Raw genomic sequence first — 23594 nt, 5'->3', positions numbered from 1 at the left:
GGAACGTAGTTCGGGAGAGCAGAGAAGCTCGCCCGCGATTCCAGTCGGTGATCGATGGTGGAGTGTGTGACCCCCCGTATCACCCATCAGTCGTGTAGTGTGAACTTGGCATAAGACGTGCTAAGAAAATGGGGGGCATGAAGGGATAACGCCATGGCCAAGCTCAGGGTACACGGGTGGCGCAGCGAGCCCATCTCAGCCAGAAGGAGGTCAAGCAGGTTCCTTATAGGCTGGTGAGGGGCATCCACGAGCGATTCCACATACAAAGGCTGGCGACTTTTAGACTGGGATTAGAGCAAATATTTTGTCGTTGTCGTGTCGTTGTTTTCTTTGTTGTTTCTTTTAGCGCTCGCAAACTTTGACCCGGTTTGCCGCTGACCTTTTCAAAGCTCCTCCAATGAGACGAACTGTTTGATATGAGGCGGTGAAAACGAAACTCAGCGTGACTTACTGTAGTAAAACAGCGAGTGAGGAATGTGATTAGTGGAGGAACTTATGAGCAGTAATAATGAAGAGAAGTTTAGTGCTCCTGTCTCCTTCTTTTACTACATTAAACCACGTTACAACTATATATATATATGGCTAAATGTTCCAGCCAGCTTCCGGTGTAGTGATGAAGCGTCGCTCCCTACTTAAAATGGTGGAATACCCTACGTAGTGCACTTCACAGGAACGACCGGGGTGAATGGAACGCTCCTACAGAATCGGTGCTGATGGTTGTAAGACGCTTTCTGAACCAATCAGAGCTTCTGATTGTAATTGTTAGTAAGAAATGCTGTTATCTGCATTTATTCGGTTTGCGTCACACAGATGACGCGGTAATGAAACGCTCGATCGGCTTTCTAACCACTTCCTGTTTTACTTCACCACCGGGAAAAGTTTGGAGGTTTTTAATTATAAGCACGTTTACAAAATAACGGATTCTGTTCCTAATGGGACGCACGCTTATAAATGTAATAGCATCTGGAAGAACAGAAGCTCAGGTAAGCAGCGGTTATGATAGTTTTTGCTGTGTTTGGGATTTTGGCCGCTGTGCCGTGATTTATCGAGCGCTTTTGTTCTGTAATGAAAACAAAACGTATCAGTTGAAGCTTTTAACTGGAACCTTCTTGTTACGGAAATTACATTCATTTACACGATGAGGAGGAAAGTAAAGACACGAAGTAAAACGGCTAAATACACTCGCTAATCTGTTGTTGTTTTTATCTGAACTTACAGATTATTTCTTTATTTCTGCGCTACATTTATAATATATGTTCTGTGTAGATTATCTCTTACATCCTCGAAGCGGTAGCGTGATCGGTAGTCGTCCTCCTTGGTCTCCGTCTCCTTCTTCTCCTTGTCCTGCTTCTCCTTCTCCTCTTTGTCCTTCTCCTCCTCTCTGGAGCGAGTGGGGCGGGTCCGGCCGATCGTCTTCTCCGCCTCCTGCAGGTCGGTGAGAGTCACGCCCTAAAGAAGAAAGATCAAACGTAAACGCCGCGAGTCCGATCCAGCCCCAAAAAAAGCGTCAGATTAAAAAAATATTGGGACGCTCCAAGTGTTCGACATTCATACATACACGACATGGACAAATGTATTGGGACGCCACTTCAAATGACGTCATGAACTACTGACAAATATAAGGAAATGATATGCTAATAACTGTGCAGCAACAGTTTAGGGAAGGTCCTTTCCTGTCCCAGCTCCATACAGACATGAAGAAAAGCTTCAGAGCCCTGACCTCAGCCCCACCCCACAGCTCTGGCATGAATCGGAACCCCGACTGACCGATCGACATGGTCTTTTGACTGAACAGGCACCAAATACCTCTGATCTGCTGCCTCCTGCTGGACAGTGGTGGACTGAGAACACTGTACCTGTGTGGATCTCCTGGACTGTCGGGCCTGCCGGGACCGGGCCTTCCTCTGGGACTCGGACTCCTCGTCACGCACCGGAGTGAGGTACGACCTACACACACACACACACACACACACACAGCTTCAGAAAGCAAGGTTCGAACCTGACAGAAAAGGCTCGGCGGTCAGGGGGGCGTACCTGCGTCTCTCCCGGCCGTCGCCCGCCGTAGTGTGTGTGGTGGTGGCCGCGGTGTTGACGTTAGGAATGACGGCCGCCGACTCCTTCTCTTTCTCAGCGCCGTCCTCCGGCCAGTGCCTTCAGGAACCCGAAACACACACGCGGGGGGTCGTGAGATCCTGAACCCTCCCAATTTAGTCATTTCCAAGTCTCAAATACATCGGGGCGGCCCAGTGCACGATCGACCGAGGATAGAACGAGCTACTTGTGACACGTGAAGCCATCAGACGATGTTGTCCCCATGAAGGAACACGCTATACTCCACGTGATCCTCCACCGCTTGTTATTGATGCATTTTCTCCTTAGCAAAACCCTTGTTCACCCATGCACCCTGCACAGGTGCCTCTATCCACCAATCAGGGTCCTTACACCGGTCATCCCGCCCTGCAGGTACTGCCAATTATGCCCACTAGATGGTGCCCAGCCGACCGGTGGCAACTCTGCGCTGGTGTGCTATTAGAATATCCGCTGCGCCACCTGGGCGCCCCCGTTACCATTTCTGAACGGCTTGCGAGGTATTTTAGAAATAAACGTAAGAGTTGTGCCGCTTTTCATGAACCGTTTGACCTCTGGGTGGCGCTCTTACATAAAACGGATGTAAAACGCTCCTCCGTCTTCTCTCCCCTCCCCGACTCAAAACATTAACGTTCCCCAGTTTGTGGATAAACGTGGCGGCTCTAGAAAAACTAAAACTAGTTCAGAGGGAAGTGGGTATGTTAAATTAATTAATTAATCTGCATTTTCCCCAATTTTCCTCCCAATTTAGTCGTATCCGATCACTTGATTGCATTACGCTTCCTCTCTACTGATGCTGATCCCCACTTCTGATCGACAAGAGCGAGACTGAATCTTTTCACCCAAAACGAGGCGAGTTCACATGCGGATCAGCTTTGTGCACGGAGAGCCACACCCTGATAAACGCATCATCCCTCGACCCCCGTGCAGGCGCCACCAACCGCCCCGCTTGCATCTACTGCGCGGTTTCGATACTGTAAGACCCCGGTCGGGAGAGAGAACCACATTTTATCAGGAGTGCCAGGACGGTATACTGGGGCAGGGCTGGGTCGCAAGCTAGAGAGGAAAATTAAATACACCTGTATGTGAGCGCCCCCTTGTGGAGGCTTTATGTTACATCTAGTCAACCACAGGTGAAAAACCCTACACTAGGGTCACTTGGCGAGGTAAACAACCACTAAATAATAATAATAATAATTAAATATACGTGTGCGTAAGCGCCCCCTTGTGGAGGCTTTATATTACCGCTACTAACCCCAGTTGAAAAAACACCCTGCACTGTCACTTGGCGAGGTAAACAACCACTAAATAATAATAATAATTAAATATACGTGTACGTAAGCGCCCCCTTGTGGAGGCTTTATGTTACATCCAGTCAACCACAGGTGAAAAACCCTGCACTAGAGTCACTTGGCGAGGTAAACAACCACTAAATAATAATAATAATTAAATATACGTGTACGTAAGCGCCCCCTTGTGGAGGCTTTATGTTACATCCAGTCAACCACAGGTGAAAAACCCTACACTAGGGTCACTTGGCGAGGTAAACAACCACTAAATAATAATAATAATAATAATTAAATATACGTGTACGTGAACGCCCCCTTGCGGAGGCTTTGTGTTACTGCAACTAAATCACAGTTGAAAAACACTGCACTGTCACTTGGCGAGGTAAACAACCACTAAATAATAATAATAATTAAATATACATGTATGTGACGGCCCCCTTGTGGAGGCTTTATGTTACCGCTACTAACCCCAGTTGAAAAAACACCCTGCACTGTCACTTGGCGAGGTAAACAACCACTAAATAATAATAATAAGTAAATATACGTGTACGTAAGCGCCCCCTTGTGGAGGCTTTATGTTACATCCAGTCAACCACAGGTGAAAAACCCTACACTAGGGTCACTTGGCGAGGTAAACAACCACTAAATAATAATAATAATAATTAAATATACGTGTACGTGAACGCCCCCTTGCGGAGGCTTTGTGTTACTGCAACTAAATCACAGGTGAAAAACACTGCACTGTCACTTGGCAAGGTAAACAACCACTAAATAATAATAATAATTAAATATACATGTATGTGACCGCCCCCTTGTGGAGGCTTTATGTTACCGCTACTAACCCCAGTTGAAAAAACACCCTGCACTGTCACTTGGAGAGGTAGACAACCACTAAATGTGGAACCATAGGGAACCGTGCAGTGGAAAAGGGGCTATAAATGCTCCACAGGACCTTAGAAGGAGTCCCTGGTACCTGGCGTAGGTAGGTGGGCAGTGGAAAGAGGGTTCACTGCATAGCACACTGGACCTATACGAGATACGGGCAGGTTGCTGGTTCAAGGTCCTATCGCTGCCAGCAAGGTCCTTAACCCTCAATTGCTTAGGCTGTATACTATCACACCACTGGATAAAGGCGTCTGCTAAAGATGTAAACGTGCTTTACCTGAATCTTTCAATAATATTAAGCACGGTAGGGGGTGAAACACCCTTTAAAATGCTTGTAACTGCTCGTTAGGGAACGTCGTATTAAACCGAGCGTACCTGGACAGACTGCGGTGACCTGTAGGTGAGGTAATGGAGGTAGTGGAGGAGGAGCTTGTCGTCGTAGTAACAGTAGGAGTGGAGGAGGCGGAGCCGGCAGCGTCGTCCTGCCTCCGTCCGAACGAGCCGCTGCGCGAGAAACCCGAACAATAACAAACAAAGGTGTTAACGCGAACTAAGGACACAAAGCCGGGGCGGGGCCGGGCGGGGCGGCAGGACGCTGTGAGGGTGTGTGAGTGCAGCACGACTTCGCTTCCATCCAAACCTTCAGGAACCGCTGAAGAACCTCTGATCTACACTCGGCGAGCACTTTATTAGGAACACATCTGCCACGTACATGCAATAAATCATGTATAAGCTACACCGGCCGTACAGACGAACCCTGTGGGTATACAATCACCGACTGGAGCTCGTCCGTCACCCTGTACACACAGGGCCAGCACTGACCCGATGATGTCTGGGTGGAGGATCGTTCTCAGCACTACGGCGACACAGTAATGAGTAATGACGCGTAGCAGGTGCAGCAGTGTTGTTAAGTAAGTGTTCCTAATCAAGAGGCCAATCCCAACAACACTGCTGCACCTGCTACACTCAGTGCAGTGCCGAGGACGATCCAGATCATATTCAGAACATATTCTGCTCAGCGGGGGTTTTATGGGGGTCCTTTTCAAATTATAATGATAAGAGTACAGAGCAGCAGGTGGGCTACAGTCAGTAATTGTATACCTACAGGTTCATCTGTATTGGTAGCTACTAGGATGATCATTTTTGCTCACAGCCACTGACCGTGTTTTGGTCGTCATTTTAACTGACCTTCTGGTTTGGAAGCTGGGGTCAGAGCGCAGGGTCAGTCACGGTACGGGCGCCCCCTGGAGCCGAGAGGTTAAAGGGCCTCGCTCAAGGGCCCAACAGTGGCTGCATGGCAGAGCCGGGATTCGAACTCTCAACCTTTCAGTCGATAGCTCAAAGCTCCACCTACTAGGCCACCGCTGTCCCACACTGTACGGTCAGATTTCTGAGTATTTTAGAATGCGCCGTTGATTCCTGAGGACGGTCTCTGCCATACTGCTAGACCTCATACAGACAGCTGTGTCACTGAAGTCAGCCGATTTATTCCCGAAAGTACATGAGAAAGCATAACGACGCCTACACTGACGGCTGGTTTATCAGGTGAGGATGGAAGCACGGGCGTGGCAGGGCGGGGTGTGTGGGCGTGGCAGGGCGGGGTGTGTGGGCGGGTACCTGCGGTGTACACTGTAAGACTGGTAGTAGGATGAGGAGGCTCTAGTGCTGTTAGGCTCCAGGCTGGAAGCGGAGGAGGATTTTGCAGGAAGGTCGCGAGAGCTGCTGCTCCGGCCGAGGGTTAGAGTGTGTGACGGGCTGCAAAGTGTGCGTGGAGGTTAGCATGAGGTGGACACACACACATGCACACACACACACACACAAATCCACACACATATACACACACACACACACACACACACATATACACACACACACACACATAAGGTACACACACATATACATACACTACACACACATGCACACATACACACATATAAGGTAGGTACACATAAACACACACACAAATACATACACACACATAATGTATATATATATATATATATATATATATATATATATATATATATATACACACATGCACACATACACACACATAAACACACACACAAATACATACACACACATAAGGTACACACACATATACATACACTACACACACATGCACACATACACACATATAAGGTAGGTACACATAAACACACACACAAATACATACACACACACACATACACATACACACACAAATACACACACATACAAATACATACACACACATATATATACACACACACATGCACACATACACACACATATACACACACAAATACATACACACACATATACACACACAAACACACACACACAAATACATACACACACATACATACACTACACACACATGCACACATACACACATATAAGGTAGGTACACATAAACACACACACAAATACATACACACACATATATATACACACACACATGCACACATACACACACATATACACACACAAATACATACACACACATATATATACACACACACATGCACACATACACACACATATACACACACAAATACATACACACACAAGGTACACACACTACACACACACATATAAGGTACACACACACACACAAATACATACACTACACACACATGCACACACACACACAAATACACACACACAAGGTATATACACACACACAAATACATACACACACATATAAGGTACACACACATATATACACACAGTTACCACACACACACACACACACACACACACACACATACATACATATAAGGTACCACACACACACACACACACACAACACAAACAGACACAAATACACAGTATGTCTTAATGTCCCAGTAACACTACATACACATACTAGACACACACAAACACACACACACACAAATACATACACACACAAGGTACACACACTACACACACACATATAAGGTACACACACACACAAATACATACACTATACACACATGCACACATACACACACATATACACACACATATAAGGTACACACACATATATACACACAGTTACCACACACACACACACACACACACACATACATATAAGGTACCACACACACACACACACAACACAAACAGACACAAATACACAGTATGTCTTAATGTCCCAGTAACACTACATACACATACTAGACACACACACACACACACAAATACACACACACATAAGATTTACATGAACACACACATATATCAGCACAATATTAAAGATGAATGAAGCCGTTAGACACAACCCACTGTGTTTGTTACTAACTCTACCCTGATCTTGTAGGACCTTCTCACTGCTACATCTAAACCATAAACCTAGAGAACAATGAGATGAGAGGAAGAGGAAGAGGAACACCAGGAACTAGGAGAACAGGGAACAAGCACAGCGGGGGGAGAGGGGAAATATAGAGGAGTTACAGCTAGAGGAACCTGAAAACCAGAACCAGGTACAAACCGTCCAATAGTAAAATATAGTGTACGTTATCTCTGTTACAGGACAGCAGAGACTAAACCACTGTGGAGACTAGGGGACAGAGGCTAAAGGGACATAGGAAACTGGGGACAGTGGAACACAAGTAAGAGTGGAAACAGTGCAAACTGGGACACTGTAAAGTGTAAACTAAGGTACAGTGTAAACCTAGAGACACTGGAAACCTGGAGTAAAGATGCTGTAAACTAGGGGACAGTAGTAACTAAGGGACAGTGTAAACTAGGGGACAGTGGAACATGAAGGACAGTGTAAACCAGGGGACAGTGTAAAGTGTAAACTATGGGACAGAGGAACACGTATGACAGTGGAACACGGAGGACAAAGTAAACCAGGGGACAGTGTAAACTAAAGGACAGTGTAAACTAGGGGACAGAGTAAACCAGGGGACAGTGTAAACTAAAGGACAGTGTAAACTAGGGGACAGAGTAAACCAGGGGACAGTGTAAACTAGGGGACAGTGTAAACTAAAGGACAGTGTAAACTAGGGGACAAAGTAAACCAGGGGACAGTGTAAACTAAAGGACAGTGTAAACTAGGGGACAGAGTAAACCAGGGGACAGTGTAAACTAGGGGACAGTGTAAACTAAAGGACAGTGTAAACTAGGGGACAAAGTAAACCAGGGGACAGTGTAAACTAAAGGACAGTGTAAACTAGGGGACAGAGTAAACCAGGGGACAGTGTAAACTAGGGGACAGTGTAAACTAAAGGACAGTGTAAACCAGGGGACAGTGTAAACCAGGGGACAGTGGAAGACGGGACAGTGGAACACAGGAGAATAGAACCAGAGGACAGAGGAAGCAGTAGTAGTAACCATAGTAACTAGGGGACAGTGTAAAGCATAAACTAGGGGATGCTAAAAACTAGGGGGCAGTGTAAACCAGAGGACAGAAGACCACAGAGGACAGTGTAAACTAGGGGACAGTGGAACACAGAGGACAGTGTAAACTAGGGGACAGTGGAACACAGAGGAGATTAGAACCAGAGGACAGAGGAAGCAGTAGTAGTAACCGTAGTAACTATGGGACAGTGTAAACTAAGGGGACAGTGTAAAAAACAGGACAGTGTAAAGCGTAAACCAGGGGACAAAGGAACACTGAGGACAGTGTAAAGCGTAAACTAGGGGACTGCAGTAACTAGGGGACAGTGTAAACTAAGGAACAGTGTAAAAAACAAAACAGGACAGTGTAAAGCGTAAACCAGGGGACAAAGGAACACGGAGGACAGTGTAAAGCGTAAACTAGGGGACAGTGTAAAAAAAAAAAAAACCCAGGACAGTGTAAAGCGTAAACTAAGGGACAGAGGAACCCAGAGTGGAACCCTCCCCCCCAAATGTTCACTCCTGAATCATGACGTTAGTTCCAGAGTGAAGAACAGAACATACACACACAGGGCGCATCAAACAGGTACCGTTACAATGCTAGCAGCCATGTAGCGTGATAGCATTTAAATGCTACGTGAGTTCTGCCACAGTTACTCTGATTAGCTTAGCATACTGATAGCAGGAGACGTTATCTCCACTAACCTGCGCTGGTAGCTGGATGTTCGGTTCAGGGAGGTTCCGTCGTTGTTCTTGGATTCTTCGTCCCAGCGCCTGCGCGTGTAGGAACCGCTGCGCACCAGACTAGCCGCCGAGTCCCTGAGAACCAGAGAGAACTTTAGCACCGCGGTAAATAAAGAACAGTCTGGTCTCCTCGCCCTACATTAAGCTAAGGTGTAAACTAAGGGACAGTAGTAACTAGGAGACAGTAGTAACTAGGGGACAGTAGTAACTAAGGGACAGTAGTAACTAGGGGACAGTAGTAACTAGGAGACAGTAGTAAGTAAGGGATAGTGTAAACTAGGGGACAGTAGTAACTAAGGGAAAGTAGTAACTAAGGGACAATAGTAACTAGGGGACAGTAGTAACTAAGGGACAATAGTAACTAGGGGACAGTAGTAACTAAGGGACAATAGTAACTAGGGGACAGTAGTAACTAAGGGACAATAGTAACTAGGGGACAGTAGTAACTAAGGGACAATAGTAACTAAGGGACAATAGTAACTAGGGGACAGTAGTAACTAAGGGACAATAGTAACTAGGGGACAGTAGTAACTAAGGGACAATAGTAACTAGGGGACAGTAGTAACTAAGGGACAGTAGTAACTAAGGGACAGTAGTAACTAGGGGACAGTAGTAACTAAGGGACAATAGTAACTAGGGGACAGTAGTAACTAAGGGACAGTAGTGTCTAAGGGACAGTAGTAACTAAGGGACAGTAGTAACTAAGGGACAGTAGTAACTAGGGGACAGTAGTAACTAAGGGACAGTAGTAACTAAGGGACAGTAGTAACTAGGAAACAGTAGTAAGTAAGGGATAGTGTAAACTAGGGGAAAGTAGTAACTAAGGGACAATAGTAACTAGGGGACAGTAGTAACTAAGGGACAATAGTAACTAGGGGACAGTAGTAACTAAGGGACAATAGTAACTAGGGGACAGTAGTAACTAAGGGACAGTAGTAACTAAGGGACAGTAGTAACTAGGGGACAGTAGTAACTAAGGGACAATAGTAACTAGGGGACAGTAGTAACTAAGGGACAGTAGTGTCTAAGGGACAGTAGTAACTAAGGGACAGTAGTAACTAAGGGACAGTAGTAACTAAGGGACAGTAGTAACTAGGGGACAGTAGTAACTAAGGGACAGTAGTAACTAAGGGACAGTAGTAACTAGGAGACAGTAGTAACTAGGAGACAGTAGTAAGTAAGGGATAGTGTAAACTAGGGGACAGTAGTAACTAAGGGACAATAGTAACTAAGGGACAGTAGTAACTAGGGGACAGTAGTAACTAAGGGACAGTAGTAACTAAGGGACCGTAGTAACTAAGGGACAGCAGTAACTAGGGAACAGTAGTAACTAAGGGACAGTAGTAACTAGGGGACAGTAGTAACTAAGAGACAGTAGTAAGTAAGGGACAATAGTAACTAGGGGACAGTAGTAACTAGGAGACAGTAGTAACTAAGGAACAGTGTAAAGAGTAAACTAGGGGACACTGTAAAGCGTAAACTAGGGAAAAGTGTAAACCAGAGAACAATAGTAACTAGGGGAAAGTGTAAACCAGGGGACCGTAGTAACTGAGGGACAGTAGTAACTAAGGGACAGTAGTAACTAAGGGAGGTAATAACTAGGGGACAGTAGTAACTAAGGTAGGTAATAACTAGGGGACAGTAGTAACTATGGGAGGTAATAACTAGGGGACAGTAGTAACTAAGGTAGGTAATAACTAGGGAACAGTAGTAACTAAGGGAGGTAATAACTAGGGGACAGTAGTAACTATGGGAGGTAATAACTAGGGGACAGTAGTAACTAAGGGAGGTAATAACTAGGGGACAGTAGTAACTAAGGGAGGTAATAACTAGGGGACAGTAGTAACTAAGGGAGGTAATAACTAGGACAGTAGTAACTAAGGGAGGTAATAACTAGGGGACAGTAGTAACTGAGGGAGGTAATAACTAGGGGACAGTAGTAACTATGGGAGGTAATAACTAGGGGACAGTAGTACCTAGGGGAGGTAATAACTAGGGGACAGTAGTAACTAAGGGAGGTAATAACTAGGACAGTAGTAACTAAGGGAGGTAATAACTAGGGGACAGTAGTAACTGAGGGAGGTAATAACTAGGGGACAGTAGTAACTATGGGAGGTAATAACTAGGGGACAGTAGTAACTATGGGAGGTAATAACTAGGGGACAGTAGTAACTAAGGGAGGTAATAACTAGGACAGTAGTAACTAAGGGAGGTAATAACTAGGGGACAGTAGTAACTAAGGGAGGTAATAACTAGGGGACAGTAGTAACTATGGGAGGTAATAACTAGGACAGTAGTAACTAAGGGAGGTAATAACTAGGGGACAGTAGTAACTAAGGGAGGTAATAACTAGGACAGTAGTAACTAAGGGAGGTAATAACTAGGGGACAGTAGTAACTGAGGGAGGTAATAACTAGGGGACAGTAGTAACTAAGGGAGGTAATAACTAGGACAGTAGTAACTAAGGGAGGTAATAACTAGGGGACAGTAGTAACTATGGGAGGTAATAACTAGGGGACAGTAGTAACTAAGGGAGGTAATAACTAGGACAGTAGTAACTAAGGGAGGTAATAACTAGGGGACAGTAGTAACTGAGGGAGGTAATAACTAGGGGACAGTAGTAACTATGGGAGGTAATAACTAGGGGACAGTAGTAACTATGGGAGGTAATAACTAGGGGACAGTAGTAACTAAGGGAGGTAATAACTAGGACAGTAGTAACTAAGGGAGGTAATAACTAGGGGACAGTAGTAACTGAGGGAGGTAATAACTAGGGGACAGTAGTAACTAAGGGAGGTAATAACTAGGACAGTAGTAACTAAGGGAGGTAATAACTAGGGGACAGTAGTAACTATGGGAGGTAATAACTAGGGGACAGTAGTAACTAAGGGAGGTAATAACTAGGACAGTAGTAACTAAGGGAGGTAATAACTAGGGGACAGTAGTAACTGAGGGAGGTAATAACTAGGGGACAGTAGTAACTATGGGAGGTAATAACTAGGGGACAGTAGTAACTATGGGAGGTAATAACTAGGGGACAGTAGTAACTAAGGGAGGTAATAACTAGGACAGTAGTAACTAAGGGAGGTAATAACTAGGGGACAGTAGTAACTGAGGGAGGTAATAACTAGGGGACAGTAGTAACTAAGGGAGGTAATAACTAGGACAGTAGTAACTAAGGGAGGTAATAACTAGGGGACAGTAGTAACTATGGGAGGTAATAACTAGGGGACAGTAGTAACTAAGGGAGGTAATAACTAGGACAGTAGTAACTAAGGGAGGTAATAACTAGGGGACAGTAGTAACTGAGGGAGGTAATAACTAGGGGACAGTAGTAACTGAGGGAGGTAATAACTAGGACAGTAGTAACTATGGGAGGTAATAACTAGGGGACAGTAGTAACTAAGGGAGGTAATAACTAGGGGACAGTAGTAACTAAGGGAGGTAATAGCTAAGGGACAGTAGTTACTAAGGGAGGTAATAACTAGGGGACAGTAGTTACTAAGGGAGGTAATAACTAGGGGACAGTAGTAACTAAGGGAGGTAATAACTAGGGGACAGTAGTAACTAAGGGAGGTAATAACTAGGGGACAGTAGTAACTAAGGGAGGTAATAACTAGGGGACAGTAGTAACTAAGGGAGGTAATAACTAGGGGACAGTAGTAACTAAGGGAGGTAATAACTAGGGGACAGTAGTAACTAAGGGAGGTAATAGCTAAGGGACAGTAGTAACTAAGGGAGGTAATAACTAGGACAGTAGTAACTAAGGGAGGTAATAACTAGGGGACAGTAGTAACTATGGGAGGCAATAACTAGGGGACAGTAGTAACTAAGGGAGGTAATAACTAGGACAGTAGTAACTAAGGGAGGTAATAACTAGGGGACAGTAGTAACTGAGGGAGGTAATAACTAGGGGACAGTAGTAACTGAGGGAGGTAATAACTAGGGGACAGTAGTAACTATGGGAGGTAATAACTAGGGGACAGTAGTAACTAAGGGAGGTAATAGCTAAGGGACAGTAGTTACTAAGGGAGGTAATAACTAGGGGACAGTAGTTACTAAGGGAGGTAATAACTAGGGGACAGTAGTAACTGAGGGAGGTAATAACTAGGGGACAGTAGTAACTGAGGGAGGTAATAACTAGGGGACAGTAGTTACTAAGGGAGGTAATAACTAGGGGACAGTAGTAACTAAGGGAGGTAATAACTAGGGGACAGTAGTAACTGAGGGAGGTAATAACTAAGGGACAGTAGTTACTAAGGGAGGTAATAACTAGGGGACAGTAGTAACTAAGGGAGGTAATAACTAGGGGACAGTAGTAACTAAGGGAGGTAATAACTAGGGGACAGTAGTAACTAAGGGAGGTAATAACTAGGGGACAGTAGTAACTAAGGGAGGTAATAACTAGGGGACAGTAGTAACTAAGGGAGGTAATAACTAGGGGACAGTAGTAACTATGGGAGGTAATAACTAGGGGACAGTAGTAACTAAGGGAGGTAATAACTAGGGGACAGTAGTAACTAAGGGAGGTAATAACTAGGGGACAGTAGTTACTAAGGGAGGTAATAACTAGGGAACAGTAGTAACTAAGGGAGGTAATAACTAGGGGACAGTAGTTACTAAGGGAGGTAATAACTAGGGGACAGTAGTAACTAAGGGAGGTAATAACTAGGGGACAGTAGTAACTGAGGGAGGTAATAACTAGGGGACAGTAGTAACTAAGGGAGGTAATAACTAGGGGACAGTAGTAACTGAGGGAGGTAATAACTAGGGGACAGTAGTTACTAAGGGAGGTAATAACTAGGGGACAGTAGTTACTAAGGGAGGTAATAACTAGGGGACAGTAGTAACTAAGGGAGGTAATAACTAGGGGACAGTAGTAACTAAGGGAGGTAATAACTAGGGGACAGTAGTAACTAAGGGAGGTAATAACTAGGGGACAGTAGTTACTAAGGGAGGTAATAACTAGGGGACAGTAGTTACTAAGGGAGGTAATAACTAGGGGACAGTAGTTACTAAGGGAGGTAATAACTAGGGGACAGTAGTAACTAAGGGAGGTAATAACTAGGGGACAGTAGTAACTAAGGGAGGTAATAACTAGGGGACAGTAGTAACTATGGGAGGTAATAACTAGGGGACAGTAGTAACTATGGGAGGTAATAACTAGGGGACAGTAGTAACTAAGGGAGGTAATAACTAGGGGACAGTAGTAACTATGGGAGGTAATAACTAGGGGACAGTAGTAACTAAGGGAGGTAATAACTAGGGGACAGTAGTAACTAAGGGAGGTAATAACTAGGGGACAGTAGTAACTAAGGGAGGTAATAACTAGGGGACAGTAGTAACTAAGGGAGGTAATAACTAGGGGACAGTAGTAACTAAGGGAGGTAATAACTAGGGGACAGTAGTAACTATGGGAGGTAATAACTAGGGGACAGTAGTAACTAAGGGAGGTAATAACTAGGGGACAGTAGTAACTATGGGAGGTAATAACTAGGGGACAGTAGTAACTAAGGGAGGTAATAACTAGGGGACAGTAGTAACTAAGGGAGGTAATAACTAGGGGACAGTAGTAACTATGGGAGGTAATAACTAGGGGACAGTAGTAACTATGGGAGGTAATAACTAGGGGACAGTAGTAACTAAGGGAGGTAATAACTAGGGGACAGTAGTAACTATGGGAGGTAATAACTAGGGGACAGTAGTAACTAAGGGAGGTAATAACTAGGGGACAGTAGTAACTATGGGAGGTAATAACTAGGGGACAGTAGTAACTAAGGGAGGTAATAACTAGGGGACAGTAGTAACTAAGGGAGGTAATAACTAGGGGACAGTAGTAACTAAGGGAGGTAATAACTAGGGGACAGTAGTAACTAAGGGAGGTAATAGCTAAGGGACAGTGTAAAGTGTAAACCAGGGGACAGTAGTAACTAAGGGAGGTAATAACTAGGGGACAGTAGTAACTAAGGGAGGTAATAACTAGGGGACAGTAGTAACTAAGGGAGGTAATAACTAGGGGACAGTAGTAACTAAGGGAGGTAATAACTAGGGGACAGTAGTAACTATGGGAGGTAATAACTAGGGGACAGTAGTAACTAAGGGAGGTAATAACTAGGGGACAGTAGTAACTATGGGAGGTAATAACTAGGGGACAGTAGTAACTATGGGAGGTAATAACTAGGGGACAGTAGTAACTAAGGGAGGTAATAACTAGGGGACAGTAGTAACTATGGGAGGTAATAACTAGGGGACAGTAGTAACTAAGGGAGGTAATAACTAGGGGACAGTAGTAACTATGGGAGGTAATAACTAGGGGACAGTAGTAACTAAGGGAGGTAATAACTAGGGGACAGTAGTAACTAAGGGAGGTAATAACTAGGGGACAGTAGTAACTAAGGGAGGTAATAACTAGGGGACAGTAGTAACTAAGGGAGGTAATAGCTAAGGGACAGTGTAAAGTGTAAACCAGGGGACAGTAGTAACTAAGGGAGGTAATAACTAGGGGACAGTAGTAACTAAGGGAGGTAATAACTAGGGGACAGTAGTAACTAAGGGAGGTAATAACTAGGGGACAGTAGTAACTAAGGGAGGTAATAACTAGGGGACAGTAGTAACTATGGGAGGTAATAACTAGGGGACAGTAGTAACTAAGGGAGGTAATAACTAGGGGACAGTAGTAACTATGGGAGGTAATAACTAGGGGACAGTAGTAACTATGGGAGGTAATAACTAGGGGACAGTAGTAACTAAGGGAGGTAATAACTAGGGGACAGTAGTAACTATGGGAGGTAATAACTAGGGGACAGTAGTAACTAAGGGAGGTAATAACTAGGGGACAGTAGTAACTAAGGGAGGTAATAACTAGGGGACAGTAGTAACTAAGGGAGGTAATAACTAGGGGACAGTAGTAACTAAGGGAGGTAATAACTAGGGGACAGTAGTAACTATGGGAGGTAATAACTAGGGGACAGTAGTAACTAAGGGAGGTAATAACTAGGGGACAGTAGTAACTATGGGAGGTAATAACTAGGGGACAGTAGTAACTAAGGGAGGTAATAACTAGGGGACAGTAGTAACTAAGGGAGGTAATAACTAGGGGACAGTAGTAACTAAGGGAGGTAATAACTAGGGGACAGTAGTAACTATGGGAGGTAATAACTAGGGGACAGTAGTAACTATGGGAGGTAATAACTAGGGGACAGTAGTAACTAAGGGAGGTAATAACTAGGGGACAGTAGTAACTATGGGAGGTAATAACTAGGGGACAGTAGTAACTAAGGGAGGTAATAACTAGGGGACAGTAGTAACTATGGGAGGTAATAACTAGGGGACAGTAGTAACTAAGGGAGGTAATAACTAGGGGACAGTAGTAACTAAGGGAGGTAATAACTAGGGGACAGTAGTAACTAAGGGAGGTAATAACTAGGGGACAGTAGTAACTAAGGGAGGTAATAGCTAAGGGACAGTGTAAAGTGTAAACCAGGGGACAGTAGTAACTAAGGGAGGTAATAACTAGGGGACAGTAGTAACTAAGGGAGGTAATAACTAGGGGACAGTAGTAACTAAGGGAGGTAATAACTAGGGGACAGTAGTAACTAAGGGAGGTAATAACTAGGGGACAGTAGTAACTATGGGAGGTAATAACTAGGGGACAGTAGTAACTAAGGGAGGTAATAACTAGGGGACAGTAGTAACTATGGGAGGTAATAACTAGGGGACAGTAGTAACTAAGGGAGGTAATAACTAGGGGACAGTAGTAACTAAGGGAGGTAATAACTAGGGGACAGTAGTAACTAAGGGAGGTAATAACTAGGGGACAGTAGTAACTAAGGGAGGTAATAGCTAAGGGACAGTGTAAAGTGTAAACCAGGGGACAGTAGTAACTAAGGGACAGTGTAAACCGTAAACTAGTGTAAACCTTCACTTTGTGGGTACAGTAAAACTAGACCTATTTACAAACCCGTTTCAGGAAGAGTTGGGACGTTTGTTTGTTTGCATTATTTTAAAGCATGACTGGTATTATGTTTGATTCTGCTTATTGTATCTTGTTCTTATACAAAACACAAGCTGAAGCGTGGACTCACACGTGTCCACTATCTTTCGGTCGCCATCTGAGATGAGATCTCTTAATTGTTTCTGTTTAGAATTGATGTACAGCTTTCTCTTTGTATAATTTGTTGCATTTCTTAATGCAGAGGTGGCCTGTGTTAACCGACAACGGTTTTCTGAAGCGCTTTTGAGCCCATGTAACATGACTAAGCTCTCAGATGGCATTGCATTAGAAACTAAGATCACAGACATTCAGCTTTGCTCTACACAGACTAAGATTTCTCCAGATTTCCTGAATCCTTCCACAATATTATGTACAGTAGATGGTAAAAGACCTGAATTATTTACGATCGTTTATTAAAAAAATGTTCTTTTTGAACCAATTAAGCACAGTAATGAGCCACGAGCCCGAGTGGAAAGCTTGCTTTTATGCTGGAACAGGAAGAGACCCTTCCCTAAACTGTTGAGTCAAAGTTGGAAGCTTTAGGAGTAAATAACAGCTGTGTGCTGAGCAGCACTTATATCTCACACTGCAATACAGGCCAGTGACCAGCAGGGGGAGCTCTTACCCACTAAAGCACACACACACACACACACACACACACACACACACACACACACACCTGTTCTCCTTCTCGTCGATGTCAGACGTGCTTGTGTGTCTCCGGGGGATGGTGGGAGCCACGTATGCCAACCGAGTCTTTTCCTTCTCCTGTACGGGTCAGAAATATGAAGCGTACAGATCATCATCAGGAACAAAAGCACCTGTGCCTACAGGTAAACAAGTAAACAAGGCGTGGCCTCTGTACCAGTCAGTCCTAGTGAAGGATATAAGAGGGCGTGGCCTCTGTACCAGACAGTTCCATTAAAGGATGTAAGGGGGCGTGGCCTCTGTACCAGTCAGTCCTAGTGAAGGATATAAGAGGGTGTGGCCTCTGTACCAGTCAGTCCTAGTGAAGGTGAAGGGGGCGTGGCCTCTGTACCAGTCAGTCCTAGTGAAGGTGAAGGGGGCGTGGCCTCTGTACCAGTCCTAATAAATGATGTTAGAGGGCGTGGTCTCTGTACCAGACAGTGTTAGTAAATGATGTAAAGGGGCGTGGCCTCTGAACCAGTTAGTCCTAATAAAGGGTGTACGGGGCATGGTCTCTGTACCAAACAGTCCTAATAAAGGATGTACGGGGCGTGGTCTCTGTACCAAACAGTCCTAATAAAGGATGTACGGGGCGTGGTCTCTGTACCAAACAGTCCTAATAAAGGATGTACGGGGCGTGGTCTCTGTACCAAACAGTCCTAATAAAGGATGTACGGGGCGTGGTCTCTGTACCAAACAGTCCTAATAAAGGGTGTACGGGGCGTGGTCTCTGTACCAAACAGTCCTAATAAAGGATGTACGGGGCGTGGCCTCTGTACCAAACAGTCCTAATAAAGGATGTACGGGGCGTGGTCTCTGTACCAAACAGTCCTAATAAAGGATGTACGGGGCGTGGTCTCTGTACCAAACAGTCCTAATAAAGGATGTACGGGGCGTGGTCTCTGTACCAAACAGTCCTAATAAAGGATGTACGGGGCGTGGTCTCTGTACCAAACAGTCCTAATAAAGGATGTACGGGGCGTGGTCTCTGTACCAAACAGTCCTAATAAAGGGTGTACGGGGCGTGGTCTCTGTACCAAACAGTCCTAATAAAGGATGTACGGGGCGTGGTCTCTGTACCAAACAGTCCTAATAAAGGATGTACGGGGCGTGGTCTCTGTACCAAACAGTCCTAATAAAGGATGTACGGGGCGTGGTCTCTGTACCAAACAGTCCTAATAAAGGGTGTACGGGGCGTGGTCTCTGTACCAAACAGTCCTAATAAAGGATGTACGGGGCGTGGCCTCTGTACCAAACAGTCCTAATAAAGGATGTACGGGGCGTGGCCTCTGTACCAAACAGTCCTAATAAAGGATGTTAGAGGGCGTGGTCTCTGTACCAAACAGTCCTAATAAAGGCTGTAAGTGGGCGTGGCCTCTGTACCAAACAGTCCTAATAGAAGATGTAAGTGGGCGTGGCCTCTGTACCAGTCCTAATGAAGGGTGTAAGTGGGCGTGGCCTCTGTATCAAACAGTCCTAATAAATGATGTTAGAGGGCGTGGTCTCTGTACCAGACAGTGTTAGTAAATGATGTAAGTGGGCGTGGCCTCTGAACCAGTTAGTCCTAATAAAGGGTGTACGGGGCATGGTCTCTGTACCAAACAGTCCTAATAAAGGATGTACGGGGCGTGGTCTCTGTACCAAACAGTCCTAATAAAGGATGTAAGTGGGCGTGGCCTCTGTACCAAACAGTCCTAATAAAGGCTGTAAGTGGGCGTGGCCTCTGTACCAAACAGTCCTAATAAAGGCTGTAAGTGGGCGTGGCCTCTGTACCAAACAGTCCTAATAAAGGCTGTAAGTGGGCGTGGCCTCTGTACCAAACAGTCCTAATAGAAGATGTAAGTGGGCGTGGCCTCTGTACCAAACAGTCCTAATAGAAGATGTAAGTGGGCGTGGCCTCTGTACCAGTCCTAATAAAGGGTGTAAGTGGGCGTGGCCTCTGTATCAAACAGTCCTAATAAAGGGTGTAAGTGGGCGTGGCCTCTGTACCAGTCCTAATAAATGATGTTAGAGGGCGTGGTCTCTGTACCAAACAGTCCTAATAAAAGATGTAAGTGGGCGTGGCCTCTGTACCAGTCCTAATAAAGGGTGTAAGTGGGCGTGGCCTCTGTACCAAACAGTCCTAATAAAGGGTGTAAGTGGGCGTGGCCTCTGTATCAAACAGTCCTAATAAAGGGTGTAAGTGGGCGTGGCCTCTGTACCAGTCCTAATAAATGATGTTAGAGGGCGTGGTCTCTGTACCAAACAGTCCTAATAAAGGGTGTAAGTGGGCGTGGCCTCTGAACCAAACAGTCCTAATAAAGGGTGTAAGTGGGCGTGGTCTCTGTACCAGACAGTGTTAGTAAATGATGTAAGTGGGCGTGGCCTCTGAACCAAACAGTCCTAATAAAGGGTGTAAGTGGGCGTGGCCTCTGTACCAAACAGTCCTAATAAATGATGTAAGTGGGCGTGGCCTCTGAACCAAACAGTCCTAATAAAGGGTGTAAGTGGGCGTGGCCTCTGTACCAAACAGTCCTAATAAATGATGTAAGTGGGCGTGGCCTCTGTATCAAACAGTCCTAATAAAGGATGTAAGTGGGCGTGGTCTCTGTACCAAACAGTCCTAATAAAGGATGTAAGTGGGCGTGGCCTCTGTACCAAACAGTCCTAATAAAGGATGTAAGTGGGCGTGGCCTCTGTACCAGTCCTAATAAAGGGTGTAAGTGGGCGTGGCCTCTGTACCAGTCCTAATAAAGGATGTAAGTGGGCGTGGCCTCTGTACCAGACAGTCCTAATAAAGGATGTAAGTGGGCGTGGCCTCTGTACCAAACAGTCCTAATAAAGGATGTAAGTGGGCGTGGCCTCTGTAGCAGTCCTAATAAAGGATGTAAGTGGGCGTGGCCTCTGTACCAGTCCTAATAAAGGATGTAAGTGGGCGTGGCCTCTGTACCAGTCCTAATAAAGGATGTAAGTGGGCGTGGCCTCTGTAGCAGCCTCACGTACCTTCTCCTTCTCCTTGTTATCGAGTGTTGAGGAGAGGCGAGGTGACGAGGCCGAGCGCATCACTCCACTCAGATCCTTCTCCTTCTGCGCCTCCTTAGCGGCGCTGATCTCCGCCAGCGCCCCGTAGCTGCCCGTCTTCCTCAGGCCGGACCTCCACGAGGCCGGAGACTCGTCCTTCCTCTCCTCCTCCTTAGCCGACGCCTTACCAGCAGGTACGCCCACCTGAGGAGCACCAGAGACGACAGGGAGACGCACCTTTACCTGCGGCCCTCGTCACATACTACTCACTACACGCACCAGGACCACGCCCCTAAATCACTGTGCTCAGTCAGCTTGGTTATTAAATAAAATAAGAATTCACACGCATTAGTGACACTCCACAACAATCATCATCATCATGCACTCAGCCAATGGGAGGGCAGGGAAAGCACTCGGATTAGCCAGGGCGTCCTCGGATTGGTTAGGTAGGTGGGAACGGGAGGGGTTTTTCTCTTTTTGCAAACTTCAAGCCTCACCGTCGCTTTATTGGGGACGAGAGAAATGCCAGTTTTTCTCAAGCCCTGGCGCCACGACGCAGGACAGGCGGCCTCGCCCGGCGCGGAAATTAAATCACACTACAGCCGGCCAGAGCGAGAGAGAGCGCGAGAGAGAGAGAGAGAGCAGTAGAGAGAGAACATGGACACTTAAGAACAAAACAAATGAAGAAAAGAGCAAGAAACACTATATGGCCAGAAGAATGTGGACGCCACTTTGCGGGTGACACAGAAGGCCTTGCCCATGACGTACTACTAGAGGAGGAGCATCTGTGAGCTCAGGCATTGATATGTGCTCAGGAAAGAACCTTCCCTAAACTGATGGCACAGAGTTAAAAGCCTGAAATCCATTTTACCTGAGCTACTTAATTATTCAGGGTGTCCACATACTTCTGGGAATGTGTATGATGCCTGGAGAAGCTACCTGTGGTATAGTTCCACACTGAGCAGCACACTGACTGTCCTATAAAAAAGGTGAAGGAGGCGTGGCCTCTGTACCGGTTTGTCCTATAAAAAGTTAAGGAGGCGTGGCCTCTGTACCAGCCTGTCCTATAAAAAGATAAGGAGGCGTGTCCTCTGTACCGGTCTGTCCTATATAAAAAGGTAAGGAGGCGTGGCCTCTGTACCGGTCTGTCCTATATAAAAAGGTAAGGAGGCGTGGCCTCTGTACCGGTCTGTCCTATAATAATGTAGGGAGGCGTGGCCTCTGTACCAGTGTGTCCTATAAAAGGGTGAAGGGGGCGTGGCCTCTGCACCAGTGTGTCCTATAAAAAGATAAGGAGGCGTGGCCTCTGTACCAGTCTGTCCTATATAAAAAGGGTAAGGGGGCGTGGCCTCTGTACCGGTCTGTCCTATATAAAAAGGTAAGGAGGCGTGGCCTCTGTACCAGTCTGTCCTATATAAAAAGATAAGGGGGCGTGGCCTCTGTACCAGTCTGTCCTATATAAAAATATAAGGGGGCGTGGCCTCTGTACCAGTCTGTCCTATATAAAAAGGTAAGGAGGCGTGGCCTCTGTACCGGTCTGTCCTATATAAAAAGATAAGGGGGCGTGGCCTCTGTACCGGTCTGTCCTATAATAATGTAAGGAGGCGTGGCCTCTGTACCGGTCTGTCCTATAATAATGTAAGGAGGCGTGGCCTCTGTACCAGTGTGTCCTATAAAAGGGTGAAGGGGGCGTGGCCTCTGTACCAGTGTGTCCTATAAAAAGGTAAGGAGGCGTGGCCTCTGTACCAGTGTGTCCTATATAAAAAGGTAAGGAGGCGTGGCCTCTGTACCAGTGTGTCCTATAAAAGGGTGAAGGGGGCGTGGCCTCTGCACCAGTGTGTCCTATAAAAAGATAAGGAGGCATGGCCTCTGTACCAGTCTGTCCTATATAAAAAGGGTAAGGGGGCGTGGCCTCTGTACCGGTCTGTCCTATATAAAAAGGTAAGGGGGCGTGGCCTCTGTACCAGTCTGTCCTATATAAAAAGATAAGGGGGCGTGGCCTCTGTACCAGTCTGTCCTATATAAAAAGATAAAGAGGCGTGGCCTCTGTACCGGTGTGTCCTATATAAAAAGATAAGGAGGCGTGGCCTCTGTACCGGTCTGTCCTATATAAAAAGATAAAGAGGCGTGGCCTCTGTACCGGTGTGTCCTATATAAAAAGATAAGGAGGCGTGGCCTCTGTACCAGTCTCCTATATAAAAAGATAAGGGGGCGTGGCCTCTGTACCAGTCTGTCCTATATAAAAAGATAAAGAGGCGTGGCCTCTGTACCGGTGTGTCCTATATAAAAAGATAAGGAGGCGTGGCCTCTGTACCGGTCTGTCCTATATAAAAAGATAAGGGGGCGTGGCCTCTGTACCGGTCTGTCCTATATAAAAAGATAGAGGCGTGGCCTCTGTACCGGTGTGTCCTATATAAAAAGATAAGGGGGCGTGGCCTCTGTACCGGTCTGTCCTATATAAAAAGATAGAGGCGTGGCCTCTGTACCGGTGTGTCCTATATAAAAAGATAAGGAGGCGTGGCCTCTGTACCGGTGTGTCCTATATAAAAAGATAAGGAGGCGTGGCCTCTGTACCGGTGTGTCCTATATAAAAAGAT

At 45.7% G+C, this 23594-nt stretch overlaps 1 protein-coding gene across 4 annotated transcripts in view; it reads right to left on the bottom strand.

The window, feature by feature from the left end:
• ppp1r12a (protein phosphatase 1, regulatory subunit 12A) overlaps window positions 1-23594 on the bottom strand; it is a 105795-nt gene that overhangs the window by 30771 nt on the left and 51430 nt on the right. For 3 of the 4 annotated variants that reach the window (XM_062997123.1, XM_062997143.1, XM_062997130.1), the window contains exons 10-17: window positions 20980-21201; window positions 17990-18078; window positions 9279-9392; window positions 5880-6017; window positions 4638-4766; window positions 2035-2151; window positions 1857-1947; window positions 1279-1449 (exon numbers count right to left, since the gene is read on the bottom strand). In XM_062997123.1, coding sequence (XP_062853193.1) covers window positions 1279-1449; window positions 1857-1947; window positions 2035-2151; window positions 4638-4766; window positions 5880-6017; window positions 9279-9392; window positions 17990-18078; window positions 20980-21201 — 1071 coding nt within the window. The remainder of the gene's footprint in view (window positions 1-1278; window positions 1450-1856; window positions 1948-2034; window positions 2152-4637; window positions 4767-5879; window positions 6018-9278; window positions 9393-17989; window positions 18079-20979; window positions 21202-23594) is intronic. The other variant, XM_062997136.1, reaches the window with a different exon arrangement.

Source organism: Trichomycterus rosablanca, chromosome 1 (assembly GCF_030014385.1).
Source record: "Trichomycterus rosablanca isolate fTriRos1 chromosome 1, fTriRos1.hap1, whole genome shotgun sequence".
In the NCBI taxonomy this organism is placed as follows: Eukaryota; Metazoa; Chordata; class Actinopteri; order Siluriformes; family Trichomycteridae; genus Trichomycterus; species Trichomycterus rosablanca.
Note: the sequence above shows the minus strand (reverse complement) of the source record. Positions and strands in the feature narration are given on the sequence as shown.